Source organism: Phacochoerus africanus, chromosome 2 (genome assembly GCF_016906955.1).
Source record: "Phacochoerus africanus isolate WHEZ1 chromosome 2, ROS_Pafr_v1, whole genome shotgun sequence".
NCBI lineage: Eukaryota > Metazoa > Chordata > Mammalia > Artiodactyla > Suidae > Phacochoerus > Phacochoerus africanus.
In genome coordinates, this window is record NC_062545.1 from 161,300,929 (window position 1) to 161,326,277 (window position 25,349).

General features: G+C 38.4%; 1 protein-coding gene across 1 annotated transcript in view; it reads right to left on the reverse strand.

Annotated features, from left to right (window-relative positions):
• The window catches only part of ZCCHC2 (zinc finger CCHC-type containing 2), a 57,343-nt gene that overhangs the window by 27,700 nt on the left and 4,294 nt on the right, over window positions 1-25,349 (reverse strand). The window contains exons 2-4 of the mRNA XM_047767009.1: window positions 13,301-13,412; window positions 10,344-10,420; window positions 8,002-8,073 (exon numbers count right to left, since the gene is read on the reverse strand). Coding sequence (XP_047622965.1) covers window positions 8,002-8,073; window positions 10,344-10,420; window positions 13,301-13,412 — 261 coding nt within the window. The remainder of the gene's footprint in view (window positions 1-8,001; window positions 8,074-10,343; window positions 10,421-13,300; window positions 13,413-25,349) is intronic.

Genomic DNA, 25,349 nt, shown 5'->3' on the forward strand with positions numbered 1-25,349 from the left:
ACAGGGCAACCACAAATCAAAACCAAACATTACATTCACAAAAAATGAAAAGAAAAAAAACACCCAAGCAGGAAATAACTGGAGGCCATCCAACCAAAAAAAGAAAGGAAGAATGGAGACCCATAGAATCAACTGGAACACGAGGTTTAAAATGGCAATAAATAATCATCTATCAATTATCACCTTAAATGTCAATGGACTGAATGCTCCAATCAAAAGACACAGAGTGGCTGAGTGGATAAAAAAGCAAAAACCTTCAATCTGCTGCCTTCAAGAAACTCACCTTAGGACAAAGGACACATATAGATTGAAAGTGAGGGGATGGGAAAAAATATTTCATGCCAATAGACATGACAGGAAAGCAGGAGTTGCAATACTCATACCAGACAAGATAGACTTTAAAACAAAAGACATAAAGAAAGACAAAGAAGGACACTATTTAATGGTTAAAGGATCCATTCGAGAAAAAGATATTCCTATTGTCAACATATAGGCCCCAAATATAGGAGCACCCAGATACATACAACAAATATTAACAGACATAAAGGGAGAAATTGATGGGAATACAATCATAGTAGGAGACTTTAATACCCCACTCACATCAATGGACAGATCCTCTAGACAGAAAACCAATAAAGCAACAGAGATCCTAAAGGAAACAATAGAAAAGTTAGACTTAATTGACATCTTCAGGACACTACATCCAAAAAAAGCAGAATACACATTCTTCTCAAGTGCACATGGAACATTCTCAAAAATCAATCACATATTGGGGCACAAAGCTAACATCAACAAATTTAGGAGCATAGAAATTATTTCAATTACCTTCTCTGACCACAATGGCATGAAACTAGAAATCAACCACAGGAAAAGAAATGAGAAAAAACCTACTACATGGAGACTAAACAACATGCTACTAAAAAACCAATGGGTCAATGAGGAAATCAAGAAGGAAATTAAAAAATACCTTGAGACAAATGATAATGAAGACAGCCTCTCAAAATATATGGGATGCCGCAAAAGCAGTGCTCGAAGGAAATTCATAGCAATACAGGCCTTCCTCAAAAAAGAAGAAAGATCTCAAATTGACAACTTAACCCTCCACCTAAATGAATTAGAAAAAAAAGAACAAAAAAGACCTAAAGTCAGCAGAAGGAAGGAAATAAAGATCAAAGAGGAAATCAATAAAACAGATTCGAAAAACAATAGAGAAAATTAATAAAACCAAGAGCTGGTTCTCTGAAAAGGTAAACAAAATTGACAAACCCCTGGCTAGACTCACTAAGAAGAGGACAGAAAGAACCCAAATAAACAAAATTATAAATGAAAAAGGAGAAATCACAACGGATATTGCAGAAATACAAAAAACCATAAGAGAATACTATGAACAACTACATGACAACAAATTTGACAATCTGGAAGAAATGGACAGTTTTCTAGAATCTTACAGCCTGCCAAAACTGAATCAAGAAGAAAGAGACCAACTGAACAGACCGATCACTAGAAATGAAATTGAATATGTCATAAAAACACTCTCTACAAATAAAAGCCCAGGACCAGATGGCATCACAGGCGAATTCTACCAAACATATAAAGAGGATCTGGTGCCCATCCTCCTTAAACTTTTTCCAAAGGTTGAAGAAGAAGGAAAACTCCCAAAGACATTCTATTCTATGATACCACCATCACCCTAATTCCAAAACCAGACAAAGATACCACCAAAAAAGAAAATTAAACCATAGGCCAATATCTTTGATGAAAACAGACGCAAAAATTCTCAACAAAATTTTAGCCAACCGTATCCAACAACGTATCAAAAAGATCATACACCATGACCAGATAGGGTTCGTCCCAGGTTCACAAGGATGGTTCAACATATGCAAATCAATCAACGTCACACACCACATTAACAAAAGAAAAGTCAAAAACCATATGATCATCTCAATAGATACAGAAAAAGCATTTGACAAAGTCCAACATCCATTCATGATCAAGACCCTCGCCAAAGTGGGTATAGAGGAAACATTCCTGAACATATCCAAAGCCATTTATGAGAAACCCACAGCAAATATAATCCTCAATGGGGAAAAACTGAAAGCCTTCTCCCTCAAATCGGGAACAAGACAGGGATGCCCACTCTCACCACTGCTCTTCAACATAGTTTTGCAAGTCCTAGCCACAGCAATTAGACAAACAAAAGAAATAAAGGCATCCAAATAGGAAGAGAAGAGATAAAGCTGTCACTGTATGCAGACAACATGATACTATACATAGAAAACCCTAAGGATTCAACCCAAAAACTACTTGAACTAATTAATAAATTCAGCAAAGTAGCAGGATATAAGATTAACATTCAGAAATCAGTCGCATTTCTATATACCAACAATGAAATATTAGAAAAGGAATACAGAAATACAATACCTTTTAAAATTGCACCTCACAAAATCAAATACCTCGGAATACGCCTGACCAAGGAGGTAAAGGACTTTTATGCGGAGAACTATAAAACATTAATCAAAGAAGTTAAAGAAGATGTGAAGAAATGGAAAGATACTCCATGTTCATGGATTGGAAAAATCAACATTGTAAAAATGGCCATGCTACCCAAAGCAATCTACGGAGTCAATGCAATCCCTATCCAATGACCCAGGACATTTTCCACAGAACTAGAACAAACAATCCAAAAATTTATATGGAACCACAAAAGACCCAGAATCGCCAAAGCAATCCTGAGAAACAAAAACCAAGCAGGGGGCATAACTCTCCCAGACTTCAAGCAATATTACAAAGCCACAGTCATCAAAACAGTGTGGTACTGGTATCAAAACAGACAGAAAGACCAATGGAACAGAACAGAGAACCCAGAAATAAACCCTGACACCTATGGTCAATTAATCTTTGACAAGGGAGGCAAGAACATAATATGGGAAAAAGAAAGTCTGTCAGCAAGCATTGCTGGGAAACCTGGACAGCTGCATGCAAAGCAATGAAACTAGAACACACCTTCACGCCACACACAAAAATAAACTCCAAATGGCTGAAAGACTTAAATATAACACAAGACACCATCAAACTCCTCAAAGAGAACATAGGCAAAACACCCTCGGACATCAACTTCATGAATATTTCCTCAGGTCAGGCTCCCAAGGCAACAGAAATAAGAGCAAAAATAAACCAATGGGACCTCATCAAACTGAAAAGCTTTTGCACAGCAAAGGAAACCCAAAAGAAAACAGACAACTTACAGAATGGGAGAAAATAGTTTCAAATGATGCAATGGACAAGGGCTTAATCTCTAGGATATACAAGCAACTTATACAACTCAACAGCAAAAAAGCCAACCACCCAATAGAAAAATGGGCAAAAGACCTGAATAGACTGTTCTCCAACGAAGATACACAGATGGCCAGCAAACACATGAAAAAATGCTCAACATCCCTGATTATAAGAGAAATGCAAATCAAAACTACCATGAGATACCACCTCACACCAGTCAGAATGGCCATCATTCATAAGTCCACAAATAACAAGTGCTGGAGGGGCTGTGGAGAAAAGGGAACCCTCCTCCACTGTTGGTGGGAATGTAAGCTGGTACAGCCACTATGGAGAACAGTTTGGAGATACCTTAGAAATCCATATATAGAACTTCCATATGACCCCACAGTCCCACTCTTGGGCATCTAACCGGACAAAACTCTCCTTAAAAGAGACACGTGCACCTGCATGTTCACTGCAGCACTATTCACAATAGCCAAGACATGGAAACAACCCAAATGTCCATCGACAGATGATTGGATTAGGAAGATGTGGTATATATACACAATGGAATACTACTCAGCCATCTGCAGCAACATGGATGGAACTAGAGACTCATACTGAGTGAAATAAGTCAGAAAGACAAAGACAAATACCATATGATATCACTTGTAACTGGAATCCAATATACAGTGCAAATGAACCTTTCCACAGAAAAGAAAATCATGGACTTGGAGAACAGACTTGTGGTTGCTCAGGGGTGAGAGGGAGGGTTTGGGAGCATGGGGTTATTGGATGCAAACTATTGCTCTTGGAATGGATTTACAATGAGATCCTGCTGTGTAGCATTGAGAACAATGTCTAGATACTTAATAGCACAACAGAACAAAGAGAAAAAAAAAGGTATACATCTAAGTGTAACTTGGTCCCCATGCTGTACAGCAGAAAAAATAAATTAAAAAAACACAAAAAAAACAATTTCTCAAATCTTTCAGGGATTCAAAGTTTTCCTTTTGACTTTAGATAACTAGTCTTTGCAATGTATGTATGTATGCATGCATGTACATATGTATGTATGTATTTGCTTTTTAGGGTCGCACCTGCAGCATATGTAAGTTCCCAGGATAGGGGCTGAATTGGAGCTGTAGCTGCTGGCCTATACCACAGACACAGCAACTTGAGATCCCAGTCGAGTCTTCAACCTACACCACAGTTCATGGCAATGACGGATCCTTAACTCACTGAGCAAGGCCAGGGATTGAACCCACATCCTCATGGATACTAGTTCCACTGAGCCACAATGGGAAATTACTAGTCTTTGCAATTACCCCTTGAATTGCAGGCACTTTCACTAAAATTAAGAGTAGAACCGTTAACATATTATCTATGGCACCACAGGAATATAACAACCTATACGAATGTGTCAGTATGCATAAAAAGTTTTCATTGCAGAACCCAAAGTAAGTATCCTTCTGGCAAATAAGAACTTTGAGTCAAAAATTCAGAAGTGGAAAATTTAACAAATGTAGAATAAAGTATTATTATTTTAGGCACAGTGAGACCATGGAATCAAGATGTTTTAACAGAACGAAGCTCTTCTTGGTTCTTTTATTAACATGGTAAGGTTAAACGCTCTGCTGGCATTCCAAACACTATGTAAAATCATGTCCAACGACCACTAACAAGAAGAAACAAGTTCTCTATCTACATATTTTCTGAACAAAGACTATCTATTCAATATTCACACTTTGATGTTACTTTAATATAGATTTAGGATGCAAGGTGTATATCATATTATACACTTTAAACTCGATTTCTCCTGAATATATCTGTACACAGCCCAAACCAACTTCAATGGAGAAGTCTACTTCAACTACCAAATGATGGCTCTTCTAACACACACAATTTCACCTGGTCAGTGACAGGGCAGTGTGGGTATATAGCCATCGGTACTTACAAACTGATTTATTTTCAAGTAGTTTTTATCTTAAATTTCCAGGGACTATTCCCAGTCCTAGAGGAAGGCGTATTAACTCAAAATTCAGCTTTAAATCACATCTCTTCTCTTCCAGTCACTGGAACTTTCTCACCTGGCTGGTCTTTGTTCCAGCACACTCAGCCTTAGCACAAGCCAGCATGCTGGAAGACATTTATACTGCATTACAAGCTTTTTTCAAAAAACACTGAGACCTAAGGGACAACCATCTACAAAGCCTCATTAAAATTTTATATTTGTAACTCTTCGAATTAATCCATTTGTTCATTCAGTCAACAAAGAGTCACTCTCCAACCCTGTCCTAAGTACTGTTTCAGGTACTATGGATCTAGCAGTGAAGAGGAAACAAAAACCCTACCTCCAAGAAGCTTCCCTTCTGGCAAGGTGAAACAGCGGACAGGTGCCAGATGTAGCACCTGTCTACGCAGCAGCAAGAGAGGGGGCTGGGGTGTGGAGGACAGAGGCTGCCATTTAGATGGAAAAAAGGGATCTGAAAGCCCTGACCTCACTCTCTCTTGCATGTTATAGCAAACCCTAAATGTAGTTAAACAGCCTCCACAAAAGTTAAAGACTGTTAGTATGTACAGGATGTCAAGTGGATGGTTTTTACTCTTTTGTAGATGATTTTAAAAGGAAGGTAAACAGGAAAAAAAAATATTTGGTAAACTTGAAAGAATATTTTAAAATAGGAAATTCATTTCTAGAAGTATATTATGTTGCCAATTATTTCATGTAACTTGATAAGGCACTGATTGGTTCAAATGAAAAAACACTACATTCAAATGTTGGCTAAGCAGGGGGATCATTAATTACTGTGATTCTAAAGACTGAATTATTTATTTGGGGCTTCATTTTTTTATGGCCATACCCGAGACATGTTGAAATTCCTGGGCCAGGGATCAAACCCACACCAAAGCAAGGAACCAAGCCACTACAGTGACAATGCCAGATCCTTAACGCACTGCACCACAAGAGAACACAGGGACTACATTTTTTTAAAGCACCTAAGCTTTTAAAAACTTGTGTGACTGAGGAGTTCCCACTGTGGTGGCTCAGATTTGATCCCTGGCCAGGCACAGCTGGTTAAGGATTTGGTGTTGCCATAGTTGTGCCACAGGTTGTAGATGCAGCTTGGATTCGAACCCTGGCCCAAAAACTTCCACATGCCAAGAGTAGGGGGGGGTATGACTGAAACATGAAATCTCTCAAGAGAAACAGTAGCCAAAGCCCAGGAAAACCCAGTAGGAGAGAAGACCTGTCCGGCACCAGGCCACAGGCTGGGGTCATTCACGTGCTCGCAGCAGAGGGGACAGGCTGGGCCTTGACAGGCGGCAATGGTGGACCCTGATGCATCCGACTCTACACGGCGAGATATTCTGACCTGAGTTCTGCACCCCTCAAATGACCCTCCCTGAGAGAATTTTGTAGAGGAAAGGGCAACAGAAGGAAGGAAAGGAAGCATACTGCTCTGACACAAAGGAAGCCTGTTCATGATTATTTACCCTTAAATCTGATAAATTATTCTATCAAGAGGCAGGAAAGTCAGAAACAGCAGAAGAGATTTTAAAAGCACATGTGTGGAGCAGCCCCCCTAATTTCTTCAACAGGCAGATGGTGAGTGGGGGGCTGATGGCCTCTTCCCCAGACGCTGTGGCTCATGCACCTTCCTTCTCACCTTGCTGTGACCTCTGACAGGTCATATGCATGTGACTAGAAATTAGTGACCACTCCCATCTTCACATGCTTGAAGTGGGTGAAGGAGTTCTCTGCCTTAACTGGAAGAGCCTATTTTAAAACAGCCTTGGGAAAATGGAAATATTTCAGTTGTCCCTGGGTGACTGCACCCAGTAGAACTAGACCTGCAACAACACCCGAAGCTCTGCCAGCTGGTGACTGAGCCTCTTCTGGCTTTAAGAATAAACAAAGACCCATATTACCTGAAAAGAATGTATTTATGGTGACAAGCAGACAATTTAAAAACCAGCACTATCCTGAAAACTGCAGATATCATAGTTCAGTAACTATGACCTCTCCCCACAAGTTGGTAACTGAGTAGGGAATATTGCCTGTTTCTGCACTTTCTGCTTTATTTCCCTATTAACAAATTTAAAAATATGGTACTAAGTGAGAAACAGCAATTTATTGGTTAACGATTTAAATCTATTCTCTCCTTTTAATAATTATCTCTACCCATACAATTTTCAACAAAATTAGTATAAAACAAACAGTAAGAGTTTGAACAAAATGATCTAAGATACCTTTCACCTCCACATGTCTGATAAGGTATTTCTACATATTTCTCAATACTGTCTCTATCACAGTGGGGGGTAAGGGGGGAGGAGCTGGAACTCAAGGAACAGAGATACATTTAATGAAGTCCACAGAAGGAGATGAATAAGGCAGTACCAAATGCAAACAAAGCCTACCTAATTTTGCAGGAGACCCTTTCATAGAAAGTACCCTTGCAACGAAGCCACTAGTAATATTAACATACACGTCAGCAAAGAAGTAGAAATGAGGTTCTTTTTTAAATAAAGGTGGAAAACCATCAGTTCCTTAGGTTGGTAATGAAAGGTAAGAAAACTTAGGTTTAGAATGAGATTTTCTATAGCTAAAGTTCACTGAGAGTTTTAAGCCAACTTCTTTTAATTTAATTAATAGAACTAATAATTTCTACTTTATAATTATTTGAATTTGGGAGTTCATATACAATGTAAAATTCATTTTAACAACAAAATCTATACTTTTACCTTCAGTAGAAATTCCTGTAGTTCTTGGTGGGTTTTTGTTACTGTTGTGACTGAAAGATCAGACCAATTTACCTGATTTAAAAAAAAAACAACATAGTTATTTCTTAGGCAGGAATTAACTGGGGAAAAAGTCATGTGTAAAACAGATGACCTGACTTAAACTTTATCAAGATTAACAATTAGAAATATGAAGGTATTCTGATATTGTCATATTTTTTTGAAACTGTTGAAATTAACAGTATATATATTCTACTTCGCAGTTTTAAAATAACTACTTTCAAAATGCATGGTTTTCAAAACAAGCTGTCTTTTAAAAATGTGCCTATATTTTAGGAATTTTTTAGAAAGGGAAATATCTTACATTCCTTTTGGTGAAGTTGCAGGACTCTAAAATGACACTTTGGCAGTATAGAGTTCTGCTCCAAGAAAGGTAAAAACTTCATCTCCTGGAACTTATTAAATATGCATTCCTAAGAGAAACATTGAGTTTACTGCCCCTTTTTTGTAGTACCATATTATATTTTTTATTGGGATTTATAATTTATGAAGAGATATCATCTTTATCTCAATGTTTCAAAACCCTATTAAGGTAGAGGGGCAGATATGACAATCTCCAGCTCCAGATGGAGAAACTAAAACTCAAAAGGTGAACTTAACTTAGATTCAATTCTAAGTAAGTGGAAGAGCCAGAATTAAAATCTGTTATCCGCCCACTTCTTGGATACTTTTAATTCAATGAACTTGATGGTGGCCAACTAATAATTTCTACTTTACAATTATTTGAATGGAGTTAAATACTTGAACTATGTTTATATGTAAGTCTCACCAACTAATCATACCATTATTAACCGGATACATAAAATTATATACAAAATTTCATCTAGCAATCCTCAAATATCCTTATTAACTGGTACATCTTTTAAGTGATTTTAAATTATTCACATATTTGCTGAACAGTTACTTGGGCCAGATACTGTTCTTATGATCGGGATACAGGAGAGGAAAAGACAGTGAAGCTGCTGCTAGCTGAGGTCAGAGTCCAGTCCAGGAGACAAATTAAAACCAATGAATGTATAAGGAATTCCATCAGTGATCAGGGCTCCAAAGAAAATGAACTGGGCATGGAGCAGGAGCTGGGAGAAGCACATCAGATGGTGCCAAGAAGGACCTCGAAGGAGGGAGCTTTCGAGCTGGTCTGTGAGTTGAAGGGATGTCAGCTGTGCCATGGTCTGGGGAAAGATCATTCCAGAGCCAGGAGACAATGAAGACCTTAAGAAGAAATGAGCTAAGAGCTCTAGCAACAAAAAGAGAGCTGATGTAAGTGAATGAGGAGAGTTGGGTGGCTTGTGCCACATGCTACAAAACTTAAGTGAAACATGGAGATAAGGACTTAAAATATGTTAACTGGGGGGGGGTATTTCTCCCACAAGGCAGAAGCCAGAGTCCTGAAACTCATCCAACAAATGTACTAAGTAAGTTAAGATATGGTGAAACGCAGAGGATGAAGATTCCTGCTCTCTATGAGATGGTCACCTTTTGGGAAGAAAAATCATGGAACCCAAATACAGGAATCTGAGAAAGGTCTGATGGTAGTACACGTGGGATGAATGAAAAAACATTCTGTTGGAGGATCAGAAAAGACTTTGTAAGCACAGGTGAAGTCTGGCAAGCAACACCTTTGGGGAAGAAGTGAAGTGAAGATGCGTAGAAACACAGCATCCTTCCAGGTGGCTTCAAGGCATGTGTACTCCCACCTTAGGAGAAAGGGCTTGACAATGAAGCCCGAGCAGGGAGGAAGGAAGACATGGACATGGAATCCATATCACAGCCAACAGGCAAAAGGGGGCTGTGGGGATTAACAGAGGTGGGCTCTGCGGTTAATGAGACAGCTGTGTGAAGGACAGAATGCAGCAGAGCAATTAAGAGATAAGATGGCAAGGAAACAAAGGCCAGGGAATAAAAGCCTCAGAGAAAGAAGAGAAGAAACACCCCAAGGAAAACAATCCTGGGAAAAGACAATGCCTATGATCTTGATTTTTAAAAATACCGATGAATGTTTACTTTTCTCAATTTAAAGATATACCTTACACCTAAATCTAAGGCTCTTATTTCTTAATAAATCTGTCAGAGTAATTTTAATGTAATACAATTTTTAAAACTGGCAAACCATGCAGTATATACTGAAAATAGTACATTCCCTTAATTAAAATAAATGTATACATGTGTATAGCTTTTCTTAAATTAGCACACCTGCCAGAAGTTTTTCCAAAGATCAATTTTCATTCTTTTCAAAAGATCATTTAACATAGTATGAGATATCTTTTTGGGTGAGAGTAGCTTACTTTGAAGGTGTACTCCCAATATTTGTCAGCCCTTTTTCTCTGGACTCCTTTCAACATTATCTTCTCAATGTGTACAGCTGAAAAAAAGAAAACATGCTGACTTGTTCTACCCAGACTAGATGCACATTTCAGTTACCCAATCTGACAAAGCCAAACGATTAAGCTATTTATCTTCATCTTTACTACTAGCCTTAATCATGAAATAAAACAAACAAACAAAAAACCCCGGAAAGCATATCAATGTGCTGAGTGTCCATGAAGTAACTTTTTTTCTATATCCATTCAGCACACTGAGGGGCTAAAGTAGTTTCAAACACTCTACCAAGCACCAAAGATAAATAATAAAAGGTGCCTGCAATGAAGATTATCTTTCTAGATGATAATCTTCAAAACTGTCTGTTAATTCAGATTACCATAAATACAACACTTTAGAGTCATTCAATTACTTATGCACATTAAGTGTAAACAACAAAATTTTTTAATTTGAAAAAAAACCTTCAAAATAAGATGAAACTGATAAAAATTTCTTTCCAATTGAGAATTTAAAAATTGTTTTTCTTGGAGTTTCTGTTGTGGCTCAGCAGTTAACAAAAACGCCTAGTATCCATGAGTACGGGGGTTTGATCCCTGGCCCTGCTCAGTGGGTTAAGGATCTGGTGTTGCCGTGAGCTGTGGGTGTAGGTCACAGATATGGCTTGGATCTGGCATTGCTGTGGCTGTGGCACAGGCCCAGCAACTGTAGCTCCGATTTAACCCCTAGCCTGGGAACTTCCATATGCCAAGGGTGCAATCCTAAAAAGATAAATAAATAAAAAAATAAATAATAAAAAAAATAAAAATTATTTTTCTCAAATGTAACCTTTAATATCATATAATGGCAATACAAACTTAACATTATAATGAAATATGATGGTTCACTATAGGAAAAAATTTTCACAATTTATTATACAGATAAAAATAGTGGTCATAAATTATATTAGCGGCTTAAGAACAATGACTCTGAATTCAACTAGATGGTCAATTTATTCATGAAGTAAGCAAATGTGCAAATTCCCCAACTAATTATTTCATACATTCTGATTCAATAAAACTTTTCATCTTACAAAGTAAATCACTTTCACAAATTGAAAAGAGCCAGTCTTAAGCATAATATAAGGACTTAAGGGAAAAAAAGATTGTTACTGAGGGTATAGATAGAAGACATTGTAATGAAGATGATAAAGGTCACAGGGAAGAAGTTAGGAAAGTGGCTCAACAGACCAGGGTTACTGCTGGATTCAGGGGACAGGAGATGGAGAAGAAAAGGGAAGGACTCACTTCGCCTTAAAGGAAGATGTTAAAATAGGTGAAGCAGAATATACAAAGTAACAAAAGAATACAGGAAGAATTAAGATTGCTATAGATCACAGAAGGTGGGCAATGAGAAAGCAGGAAACAAAGATTACAGAAATTTCCTGATAAACAGATATTTGTAATTCATAATAAGCTAAGGAGATAGATACCATTACCAGTGTTTTGTGCCGACTTTCCAAATATAAACTGTTTGGTGGCCTGATTCTGAGCCAACTTCCCTTGGTGGGTGAGGAATGTTGAGGACGGAGACAAAAGAAAATCTCAAAAGCCAGGTGAGAAACCTGTAACTGCACAGAACTGCTCCAATATGATAAAGACCAAAGTCTGCTGTTTCCAAAAGCTGTTCTATAAATTATGTTAAGGATGATGCTATTAAATAAAAACCATCTGAACTGATCAATGTTCAGAACTATGAAGCAGCTTTACTTCTGAAAATCAGTGGAGTGAGGGTAGGGGGTCACTGGAGCGGTAGAGGTATGGGAACATGGCCATGGCTTCAGCCTTGATTTCAAATCATACCTGCTGTGATCTATCAGAATCAAGATGAGGAAGACAAAAAGAGTATGTGGTGAGGAATGGCTGATAACGGGAGATCCTTTAAAACTTGAAATTAAAATTGAAAGTATGGACTACATACATTTGTTTAAGAATTAAGAATATGAAAAAAAATCCATTTATAAGAACTATCTCAGAGTTAATTGTTACCATTTTGATGTAGTCTTAATGGTTTTTTTCCCCAATATCTTCATTTATTTATTTTTTCAAAAAAAGGACCCTCACTGTAAAACCAAACTGCTTTAGGTTACTGGCAGGTTCAGCGAGCCTGGCTGAAGTAGTCTATCCTTCAAGTCTAGAACAGAAGTAGTCATTACATAAACCTTTTTTAAACATTAAACACTCACATCTATTTTTTCTCTGTAAAGAAAAATATAATACATGAAAAGGATTATTAGTGTAACAGAAGGAGACAAAATGACACCAATTCAAAGCTGTTACAGTTGAGTGTGATGCTTATTGTACATCATTCCCTTCCCAAGACTGTCTAGGCAGCAGTCCACAGTTTCTATTTCAATTTTTCCCTCAATACAGGTTAACGGACCCCCAGATATGAAGAGAATATCTGAACTCAACTCTAATCAGGTGGCCATGTCCTTTCACCCCCCACCCCCAACTCAGTCCTCTTGAAAAGTGCATTACTGCAGAAAACATGGACGTGTAAGAAATATCTTTACTCTCTTGCAGTGAACTTCTATAAAATTAATTTCTTCAGGAGAAACTGAGTATTTTCCACAGATATAGTGCTGTACTAATACTTCAGGAGTAGGTGAAGGTCTTTGCCCTCCAGAAGTATGCAGCCAGATAGAAGATCCATGACTACAAGGCAGAACCAGGTGAGTATGTGCTGGGACAGGCCAGGGGCTGTGAAGCCAGGGCCCATATGCAGACTCAAGGAAGTACGAGGTCTGGCATTTGAGCCCAACCTAGACCCGTAGGATTCTCTATTTCAAAAAGGAGAAAGAGTGAGTTAACCAATGTTAAGAACATGCTGCAATCTTTTCACGTACAGATGCTCTAAAGTTTAGGAAAAAAAACACATAGCATACCTTCTCGCTGGGTTCTATGAGGTGCCACAGTAAGTCCGTCATGAGGTATTGGGGCTTGTTCTAACAAACTGGCTTCGCCACTTTGCATATAATCACTATGAGCAGAGTCATTCTAGAAGAGAAAGAGGGGTACAGGTTAATCTATACCAGAGATTAAAAACAGTGGATGTCACAAAAATAAACCAGATTAAAGTCATAATTTTAACAGCAACAATTTTAATAGCCAATTTCTAGAGATCAAATAGGTGATTACCTATTAAGCACAGAAAGTACAGTGTGAGAGCAGTAAGGAAAGAAGTACCAATATTTTCTTCATTTAATGGTAATATTCTATCAATTATTTACTGTCTTAGTTCTCTTGGGACACACCGCAAATTGCTACTCAGAGTTGCCAATGATGTCAATTCTATACCAAAGTGAACCAGGACTGAAGGAACACATACAAAATAGATGGTTCCCTTTATGCTATTCCCCAGATGTAATGGCTTTTGTATTTTTTACATTATGCAATTTTTCCTCATTACTTGGTTTTAGTGACAGTCTATCAAGATGCTTTGCTGGGAAAAAGTTTTTAAAAGGTATCATCAATACATGCCCACCTCGCTCAACAAGAATGTATGTGCACGTAAGTTCACTATGAATGTTAAATCATTTAACAGTAACTGGGTACTCTAAATCTGAGACTGCCCAGCCAATCATGTGAACTAGATTAAGTTTACCCCAGAACTGCTGCTTTGAGAAATGAACAGCATGTTCATCTTACACAGAGCTCTCTAAATTCAAGCACTGTCATGCACATATTGTTACTATAACCCACTGGATAAGCCAAAAAATAAAACAGCTTTATAACATTCTTTATCGCCACTCACACCTTATCCCCCCTTCATGTTCAGAATCTCAAAATACTACTCAGAGCAAAATTATCTCAGTTTCAGGAATAATTACAATTTTACAAATCTGCAATAAATACTATTAATTTTTAATTGTATAAAGAAAGGAAGTAAAGAGATGACCCTTTGCTTTCCAAGGATTCCTAATTTAAAATATTTTGTTGTAAGCTACAAGGGAAGTCCTAAAATATTTTGTTCTACAGCCTAATCAGTCATCCTGGCCTAACAATGAGTATGGGTTGCCAAATGGCAGCTCTATTTCTGGGAATAAGACACCATATTAAATATTCTTGGGAGCTAAGCTTCAGCCTTGTAGTGTGTCTTCTTTCAGAAACCCAAGGAAATAAAGCCTGTCTACACAGGAACACTTAAGGAGAAAAGAAAGAGCACCGACATCCAACTTTCAAATGGCAATTTTCAAATTACTTATTTTAAAAAGGTGGATTTAGGAATTCTTGCAATAACAAAATCATGTATTCGCTAACAGACTATTTAATCATTTACTACAAAGTACTACAACCACATTGGCCTAGAGTTGCTATAAATACTTTAAAAATCAATGTAAGTAAAGTACTGTAATCCTCTCAAATATTTGTAACTGGAAGTTCTAGCTGAATAAATCAACCATTTCTTATAGGATATTTTCCACATTTTTCATATGTGGTTCATAAATTTAAAGACAACACACCTTCAAATATAAATAAATGAAAAATATGCAAGAAACAACAGTTTTCATTAGGGAAATGCAAATCAAAACTACAATGAGATACAACTTTCTACCCATTAGGATGGCTATTATCCAAAAAACAGACGAGTATTGGTGAGGATATGGAGAAACTGAGAATTGTTGGTGGGAATGTAAAACAGTGCAGACACTATGGAGGGCAGTATAAGAGTTCCTCAAAAAAATAAAAATTATCATATGATCCAGCAATTCCACTTTTAGGTATATACCCAAAAGAACTGAAAACAGAGTCTCAGATAATTAGTACTCTGATGTTCATAGGAGCATTGTTCATAATATCCTAAAAGTGGAAACAATTGAAATATTCACTGATGGATGAACAGATAAACAAAATGTGGTAAAAATACAGCTGAAAATTATTCGGCCTTGAAAAGGAATAAAGTTGACACATGAATGAATCTTGAGGACATTATGCTAAGTGAAATAAGCCAGGCACAAAAAGACAAACACTGTGTGACTCCACTTACATAAGGTACCTAGAGGGGTCAATTCATAGAGAAAGTAGAGTGGTGGCTGCCAGGGACTTGAGAGAGACGGAGTGGGGAGTAGTTGCTTAACAGATACTGAGGTTCAATTTGGGACAAAAGAAAAGTTCTGGAGATGCAGGGTGCTGATGGTTGCACAACAAAGTCTGAAGTTACTTTAAGGAACACAACAACCAAGTAAAAAGCCTTCTGTTTTAATTATGTAGGCAGAAAAGGGGAATTGAGTTTCTATCCAAAGACCTAAGTTCATCAACCCATGAAATATCTAAGTTTTCTCTCCCCTACCCCAAGTCAAGTCTTAGCATATATCGATACTATAAAATCATTTAGACTAAGTTTAGAAACTATAAAACTTTATTAATTTAACAACAATTTAATCTAATGCCTCAAGAGCTACAAAGATCAAAATTACAGCGTTTACTGGTCCTCGTGCGAAAGGTTGTTGGCTCTGCTGTCTCCCCTTTTCCAAGTCAGGCGTGCTTTATTCTGCATAAGGGGAAGGGCCATAAAATCTGAAAACTACTGGTTGATTGGAATTGTTCGTGGAGGAATTAAGCTCACTTGCTCTATTAAGCTCAGACTGGTGACATGTCAAATTGGCATTTTATAAAGACTAGTTGGATGAAAGTGTCAGGATGAGGTGGAAAGTGGCAGAATTTTCCTCTGCTTGGATTAAGAAGATGAAGTTTAAAAATGCTACACCAGCAAAAACATGCACAGGAATGAAAAGAACATGATTATATGTATGCCCTTCTCCTTTCTAAAACTTACCTGAGTATGTAAAGCTTTTTCTGACCTATGATGTGTTTCTGGTTGGCTCAAATCCACCTGTCAGGTAATGTATCCTTCATTCTAGAGACTGCTCAGATTTCACTTTTACATAAGGAGATCCATCACAATTACATGCTTGAGATCTCTTAAATGTAGGGAAAGTTTCTGAAATAATCAAGTGACTGGGCAGTCCTAAAAAGACTCTTCTCTGAAAACATTTCATGAGACAAAGATCACATCGACTCCATTTTACTTTAGCAACAGTTAAACTGTAGATAGAATTTATTTTAGCTCATTTGCCAATATTCTGCAAGTTTCCTCTAGTCCTTTGATGCAAAGTATAAATTTTTAAATACCAGGACATTCTTTCTTTAAAGAAAAAAAAAAAAAAATCAGGAGTTCCCGTTGTGGCCTAGTGAGCTAAGGACCCGAGTAGTCTCCACGAGGAGTCAGGTTTGATCCCTGGCCTCGCTCAGTGGGTTAAGGTTCCACCATTGTTGCAAGCTGTATGGAGTATAGGTCACGGATGTAGCTCGGATCCAGCATTGCTGTGGTTGTAGCTCCAATTCGACTCCTAGCCCAGGAATTCCCATATGCCACAGGTGCAGCTGTGAAAAGAGGGGGAAAAAAATCAGAAATTAGGAGTTTCTTAGTTTGTTTTTTATGAAGTTTACTAACATATTCAGAAGTTTTTACACTCATCAAATGAAACAGAATTTAACATTCGTATATAACAACATCCTATTGTTTTTGTGGCACGTTAAAGACAGCCAGAAATACTCTGATACTCCTCTCACTGGAAGATTGATCTGATTCCCCAACTCCTGGGTTTGGGTTGACCTTAGAGGATTGCCTGATCAGTAGAACATGACAGAGGGGTGTTCCAGGACTGGTGTCAAGGGCAAGTCATATGAAGCCTTGCAGCCAGGCCTCTAGGGACACTTGCTCTTGGAGTCCTGGGCCAGCATGTTAGAACTGCAATTTCCCTGAGGCTGCTACGCTGGAGACCACAGGGGAGAGGACAGGGAGGGATGACTCCCTCCATCCCAGCTGTGTCTCCAGACATCCTGGAGTGAAGACAAGGCCCTCGTGCTATTAGTTACCTGTCTAAATTACTGGCCCACAGAACTATGAGAAATAATAAAAAAATGGTTGTTGGTATAAGCTACTAAGTTTTGGAGTAATCTGTTACAGTTATCAAAATTCTCTTCTTCAAATAATCAGGGTTGAGCCTAAAGCATATGCTATTATTTAAGCAAGAGTCCTAGAAAGTCTTGCTTTGAATGTCAGAAAATGATTCGTTATTAGAAACAACACTGAGATGTCATCTATTTTGGTGGAAGAAGAGGAAAGCACCTGGGGTAAATTTAAGATTTACTGTCTCTTTAAGAAGATGTAGTAGAAGAGGCAGACATTTGTCTCAACTTTACTCAATGGAACAGCAAAACCCAATCCAAAGTAATGCCTTGAATCAACCTATGGCATCTGACAAAAGGCAAGTTCTGGTATGAGAAGAAACAAAGACGGTAAATGTATTAAAAATTATGCTGTGGTATTCCCCGGTGACTCAGCGGGTTAAGGACCCAGCATTGTCTCTGCTGTGGCTCAGGTCACTGCTGTGAGGTGGGTTCAACCCCTGGCCAAGGAATTTCTGCATCCCACAAGTACAGCTGGCGGGGGGGGGGGGGGAGGGAGTTATGCTGCAAACAACAAAACTGACCCAACAGTGAGGAATGGAGGGAGACCAAGGAATCAGAAGCTTAGAAACAGCATGCCACAGATTTCATGATTGTAGACTAGCTTCCTATGCAATTTACTGAATAGTTTAACTAAAAATGTGTGTTAGGTGATTCAGCAAGATGAGTGTGGAAAATTCTATCATCTTAAAGCATGGGTAAATGCACTCCAGTTATTGAATGTGGGAGGGAGGGCTAAACAATTTACTGAATCCATATATACACATTGTCATCACAGTCCACAGACCAGACCTGGCTCTGCAATTTCTTAACACATTTGTGACCTGACAGTGGTTACCTGTGCAGAGTAGGGGTGGAATGGAACTGGGTAGATTGAACTAGATGGGGGAAGAAAACTTGATCCACTATAACTTTCTATGTATCTTGGGGAACTCTGAATTGCAAATAAAACATTAAAATTGTCCATGTCATCATCTTTTCTAGAGAACTGAACTTGTAGGATGAACAATTAGGGAAGATCTAGCAGAAGAATGCTGATTTGAAAGCCTACTGGGGAGGAGGCGCGTGGAGAATGAAAGAGAAGTGAGGGCAGAACTGGCCTGGATGTTTTCCTCATGAAACTGTTTCTGATTTTTGAAACTCAAAAGGCGCACCCGTGTTGACAAGTGGGTTGGTGAAAAATGTAAACTGTAGTGGACCACAAAAGTATAGAATGTGAGGAAGGATAGTGGTAAGGGCTTCCCAGCCTAGACCAAAACTGGAGTCTTCCTCTTTAGCACTAGCACGTGTGTTCCCTTTACCAACTTTCTGCTCTCCCACCACAGAAAGAAAAAGATTTCTTCTTTTACCCTGGAACTAGGAGGTTGAGTCAGGAACTGCTACAGCCCTGGGCTAGCAGCCCTCGAAACTTTAAATCCCCACTTTGCCAGAATGTTTCTGGGAGAGGTGGAAAGAACACACTTATAAGCATGAGTACAAAAGGATCTAGTGAGGATGTGTCTCTCCTCCCCAGCCTGGTATGTAGCCTACCTGCCCTCTCCCACATGGCCCCACCCCACAGAAGATGAGAGCAGGGGGACAGACACTGAAGGGTCTTAGTAGGAAGTGAGCCTGGGCTCAGGAGCCTGACAGCCAATGGCACTGTTAGGGACTTCTAGTTCCTGTAGCAGAACCACAGCCTTTACCCCCATGAAGAAATGTTCCTGGAATCATATAGAAACTGTAGCTCGGAGTTCCTGTCGTGGCTCAGCAGAAACGAATCTGATTAGGAACCATGAGGTTTCAGGTTCGATCCCTGGCCTTGCTCAGTGGGTTAAGGATCCAGCATTGCTGTAAGCTGTGGTGTAGGTCACAGATGTAGCCTGGATCTGGCATTGCTGTGGCTCTGGAGTAGGCCGGCAGCTGTAGCTCCAATTAGATGCCTACCCTGGGAACCTCCATATGCCGCAGGTGTGGCCCTAAAAAAGCAAAAAAGAAAAAAGAAACTGTAGCTTATAGAGCTTATGAAGGATCTTTGACAGAAAGTGAGTTGGTAAATATTACTATGGGAAAGTATTGCATTAGGGCTTGTGTTCAACACTGAGTAGAACAGGCACCTTCTTCCAAACTAACAAAACCACTCAAAATCACCCTCTCATCAGGCACCCTCTCTGTAAGCAGATGCTTCTTTCTCGAGGAAGTCTTCTCCAAACAGTACAGCACTTGGGCTCACATGCGACTATGTCGTTCCTTCCAGGATCACTAGTGAATTTCAATCATTTGATACCCCAAACAAGAGTCAATTATACTGAAAGAATATTATGTTTCTAAACCATCTCATTTAGGCATTCCTAACATGAAACATAAAACCTCAACTATTAGATTATAAACTGCTCACTTCAGAAACCACCCAAGTTTTTAGCTTTCTGATCATAAACAAGGTACTACCTCAATTCCACATCTGGCTCCCACCACCCCTCAAGCTAATCATAGATTGGAAATCAACACTAGACTACAATAGCTACAACTACCCAAACAATAAGAAGGCAATTTGTTCTGGCCAGCAGCTGCAGCTCAGATTCAACCCCTAGCCCAGGAACTTCAATATGCTGCAGGTGAGGCCCTAAAAAAAAAAAAAAAAAGAAGATAGTTTGTCATCTGTGATTTTTCCCACCCTATCAAAACATCACCCTTAGGTTTGCACCAGTATGCACCCCCCACACAAGAGCTTAGTTAACTTAGGGAGTGGAGTACACATGGTCAGATTTTAAAAGAATAATTAATAAGCACAACTATTCAGCATTCAATCATTGAAATTTCAATTCAAATCTATACCATGCCATGCTTTCTAACTAAAGAAACATTTTCTTCTATTATTTCCAAAACGATTGTGCCTATACTATACACTTGTGCCTATACTATACGGCTATAAATATTTACAAAGTAGCTGATCACTCATAAAAGACAAAAAAAAAAATCACTGCTTGATGCACTGTGTCTTGCAACAATTAATCATAATGGTATTTTTCAGAGCTATATTTGAAATATCTTAGGCACAGGAAATTTTGACTGAGCACTTTATGATATATGCAACGCTGACAAAAAAAAATAAGATGTGATGCCCAAGCCTTTGGGGAACTTAAAATCCAGGAGGAAAGGTCAATTTTATAAGTTAAAAATAATTCAAAGTAAAATAAAAAAAAAAAGAAAAGAATCATAGGTTAAGTATTGAAATTGTAACAGAATATACAAGCTACTGGAATGTAGAGACAACAAAGAATCCTAGTAGACTGCTGCAGAGACAATTTCAAAGAACATGCAGGAGGTGAGGCATGAGTCAGCCCGGAATGAAATGAAGGACGTGAGCAGAGTCAGGGAAAGAGATTTTGAGAAAAAAGACCTATTAGAGATCAGGTTTCCACCAGTCACTGCAAGAAAACGTGATATGATTATTGCTTTAGGAAGACATACCTGGCAGTGGTATCCAAGAGGTAAAGAGTTGGGAAGGCTGAAAGCAAGGGAATCAGAAACAAAGTCCCAAAAGAGAACAGTGTCAGCAAGGATGAGAAATGAGTGGATTCAGGATATTGGGGGAGAAGAGGATTAAGGATTAAGGTTGTCAAGCAAATCAGAGTGACTAGAAATATAATGGTACCACTGAGAGAACTGGATGAGTCTGGGAGGTTTTTAAAAATCAGTGATGCGGAGTTCCTGTCGTGGCACAGTAGAAACGCATCCAACTTGGAACCATGAGGTTGCAGATTCAATCCCTGACCTTGCTCAGTGGGTTAAGAATCCGACGTTGCTGTGAGCTGTGGTGGAGGTCACAGATGTGGCTCGAATCTGGAGTGGCTGTGGCTGTGGCCGGCAGCTGCAGTTCCAATTAGACCCCTAGCCTGGGAACCTCCATGTGCCTTGGGTGAAGCCCTAAAAAAAAAAAAAAAAAAAAAAAAAAAAAAAAAAAATCAGTGATGCATTCTTTTCATACATATTAATTTAAAGTAACAAATGACCATTTCAGAGAGAGACACAAATTTTCACCTGCTCCCACTGCAGCCTGTGGGCAACCTGTTCCTTTCATCTGACCTTCAAGGCTCTCTGTAACCCTACCCCTATTATCTCTTCAGGCTTCTGCAACCAAAGTGCACTACCCACTCTTGGAACAACCAACTGATAGATTGGTCGACTTTTCTCACTCATGTTTACCAAGCATTTTCATGTATTATTATTATTACTTTCATCTTCACAGCATTTATATGCAATAAATGGTGATGACATCCCTATTCTATACTAAGCAGTCTGAAACTTGGAAAAGACCAAATAACTTGCCAAAGTGACCTCTTCAAAACCTAAACCTGACCTCACATCATTTCCTCAATGAGCACTGAACATGTCTAATGAACTAAGACAATTAGAAGGGCATTAAAGCCAAATGTTCCCTGGAGCTTACGAAGAACAGAAGGAAATGGAGTACTGAGTGAGCACTCAGCAGCTCTGCCACCTGTAACATAAACACCCGATTAGGCACTTCCCTTCTAGAGTGACTGTTTACACAGACTGGATGAAGACAGCTTGTACACAGACTGGATGAAGACAGCTTGTGTGACAAAGCACCCTCTGTGAGGAAAAGGAGCCCTGTGACAACTCGGTCCTCCATAATGCAAAACATAGTTGATAAGAGTGAAGCTCAGTCTGCTTTGAGGGTAGTGCAGGCTTTTTTTTTTTTTTTCTTTTCTTTAACAAAAAATTAAGCTTAATGTTTCTCAAGGAAGACCAAAAATATTAAAGAAGCTTCAAATGAGCCAATTTAATAGCTTCTACAAAAAAGATACGAAAAAGTTTAATTATCCATGGATTCCAGTCTGTGCTCTGAAATAACCAAAAATTATATAACTTAACAAAACTGCAAAGTAGCTTTAAACTATAGAATACTTTCCTAACTAAATGTGGAAAAGATTTAAGTAAATTATGGTTGCATGGGAGTTAATGACAGCCCGAATTCAAAATACATATTTTCCTCATTCCGACCCCCAAATGCAATAAAGAGAAAACACATATTTTAATGATTTTTGACCCAGAGAAGTGCTTCTTTTGGGCTTATATTATCTGTAGCATACCAGATCTTTACAATTTAAGAATTAACAAACTCTGCCCAAATAAATGTGTCTCAAACACCAGCTTTAGAGGTATGCTAATATAGAATATAGAAAATACTACACCATGTAGTCTATTAAGTAACAAAACAAAAAAACAAAAAAAACAAAACACTTCTAAAGACTAATGTAACAATCTGGATGGTTGTATCTTAGTGGAAAAGAAAAATGCATTGAGCACCGCTCTCAGAGAATGTGTGGTCAAAACAGTATATGAATCACTTTGCAACTTCTCATTATTCAATCACCATAATCTTAAAAAGAAGTCATTATTCCCATTTCACAGACAAGACTGTGGCTCAGGGATTTAAGTGGCCTGGTTAATATCACAAAGCAAGTGGCAGAGCTGGAGTTTAAGCCTCTCAATCTAGTGCTCTACTAAACATGGCCAACGCTCTTCAAGGCCTTTGACAGCCTCTGGGACATATTTCCTGTCCCCTAACCCACCAAAAAACCCACAAAAAGTAATTCTTTAAAAAAGGATATATAGTACATCAGTTAATTTGTGGAAAAAAAGTTAATGGTATATTAACTTAAGTGAGACTCCCTGAGTTCTCCTTACCTGAGAAAAACACTGCACAGAAAAATACACCTGGGGTAGAATACCCAATAGCTCCTATTTTTGACTAAAATAATCACTGCTTAACTGTGATCTTCTATTTAAAAGCCTCTCTCAAAGAGCAGTTATTAACTGAACTGCTTTTGTTCTTTGCTACAGTCAAACCAACCTCAAGTTTCCCATAAAAGTGAGAGCTAGTTCTGCTCCCCACTCTCAATTTGTGAAATGCTACATCCAACTCTTCTACCACCACCTTCCTAACAAGGTTTAACTTTTACCCGTGACTGCTAACATTTACTGAAGGTCATGTACCAGACATCATTCTACAATTAGTCATCCATTTAATCCTCACAATCTAACATAAGTACTGTTATTATCCCTCCAATAGGAGTGAGGAAAGCCTTCTCAGACAGCTCCCCCTGCTCCACTGTAAAATCTCCCAGCAGTGGACCACAAATTAAATGAAGGTATTTACTACTGTGAGCATTATAGCTGTTCTTTTTAAGTCATTAAAAAAAAAATTTTTTTTTGTATTTTGTTTTTTTTTTTTTGCTTTTTAGTGCCACAGGTGTACCACATGGAAGTTCCCAGGCCAGGGGACGAATCAGAGCTGCGGATGCCAGCCTAGACCACAGCTCATGACACCAGATTCCTAGCCCACTGAAGGGGGCCAGAGATGGAACCTGCATTTTCAAGAATACTAGTTGGGTTCGTTTCTGCTTAAGCCATAATGGGAAACAAAAGTCATTTTTGGAAAGCATCTTTTTAGTGCCTAATACAGTAACAACTGAAATCCTAACTTCTCCTCTCATTTTAAGCCCGAACTCTCACTAGGATTCCAGTTACCACAGACGTATATATTCAATCTACCTTAGAGTAGGAGTATTTATGTTAAAACTCCTTTGAAAAGCATTTTCTTTTTAAGGCCCCAACGCTACCAATACATTATCTATATCAATAAAATGAGTTGAGGTATTTGCTCTGTCAAGTACAATATAGCTTATTAACCCATGCTATGAAAAAGTAACCATTTTGCAAAGCTGTCTTCTTTTTCTTTTTTTACTATTTTCGTTGATTTTGTTTTCTTCAAAGGACTCATGGCCCATTTACTTTTTGTGAGTTCAAATATGTTCTGTGAGTTCAAATAACACTACATACTATGTACTATACTATCAAAAGACTTCATTTCCTATCTTTAAATCAAACATTAGTACTACGTGCCAAACAACTGAGTTTTGAGGATATTGAAAACAATCTCCAGAGAAACATGGCTATGCCAAGGACATTGATCGCAAACCACTACTAGATATTAACCATTAAGTACTATTACCATAGTAACTTATCCTTTTTTTACCTTTGTGTTGCTAATTGAGGGTTAACTCTCCAAAATTAGAACACCCATTTTCACAATCAGAGTATCTTTAAGTGTGCAAAGATCCGAAGCTTGGCTCTCTCACCTTTTTAATGATAAAGCAACAAAACTAGCATCTTTTAAAAATACTTAACCGTTAATGCTATTGCCAACACACCGTTCATAGTTTGTTTTCCTAATATTAAGGGGCCCATTTTTAAAAAACAGTTTTTTAGCTATGCTACACACACAGACCGTAACTTTATTAACACATAACTACATCGATAACATAAATTTCCTAGGACACTGTTTTTTTGTTTTTCCTTGTTTGGTTTACTTTTTAGGGTTGCACAGGTGACATACGGCAGCCCCCAGACTAGGGGTCGAATCTGAGCTGCAGCTGCCAGGGCCTACACCACAGCCACAGCAACATGGGATCTGAAACACACTGCAACCTACGCCACAGCTTAAGGCAACATCGGATCCTTAACCCACTGAGCGAGACCAGGGATTGAATCTGAATCCTCATGAATCCTAGCTGGGTTCCTTAACTGCTGAGCCACGAAGGGAACTCCTCCTGGGACACTGTTAATGAGTATTTTCACTACTGCCCACTTGGCTATTTATTGACTTTTACAAGCGATCAGCAGTCTACTGCAGCTGCGAAAAACATGAACTTTATATTCAAGTCTCTGGAAAGCAATGTTGACATTTAAGTTGTAATCCAATGTAACATTTACTCTATAATAATCCAAAGTATGCAGGAAAACTCTAGAAATGTTACTTTTAAAAATAAAAATATATTTGTTGAATTTGCTCCCCTTTCTAAATTGCCTAGTTGGTATATTCTAGTGGTAAGTTTGTGGCCTTGTCACCTCAACTATAAACATAACTACAGTATGTCACTAAACAATTGCTGG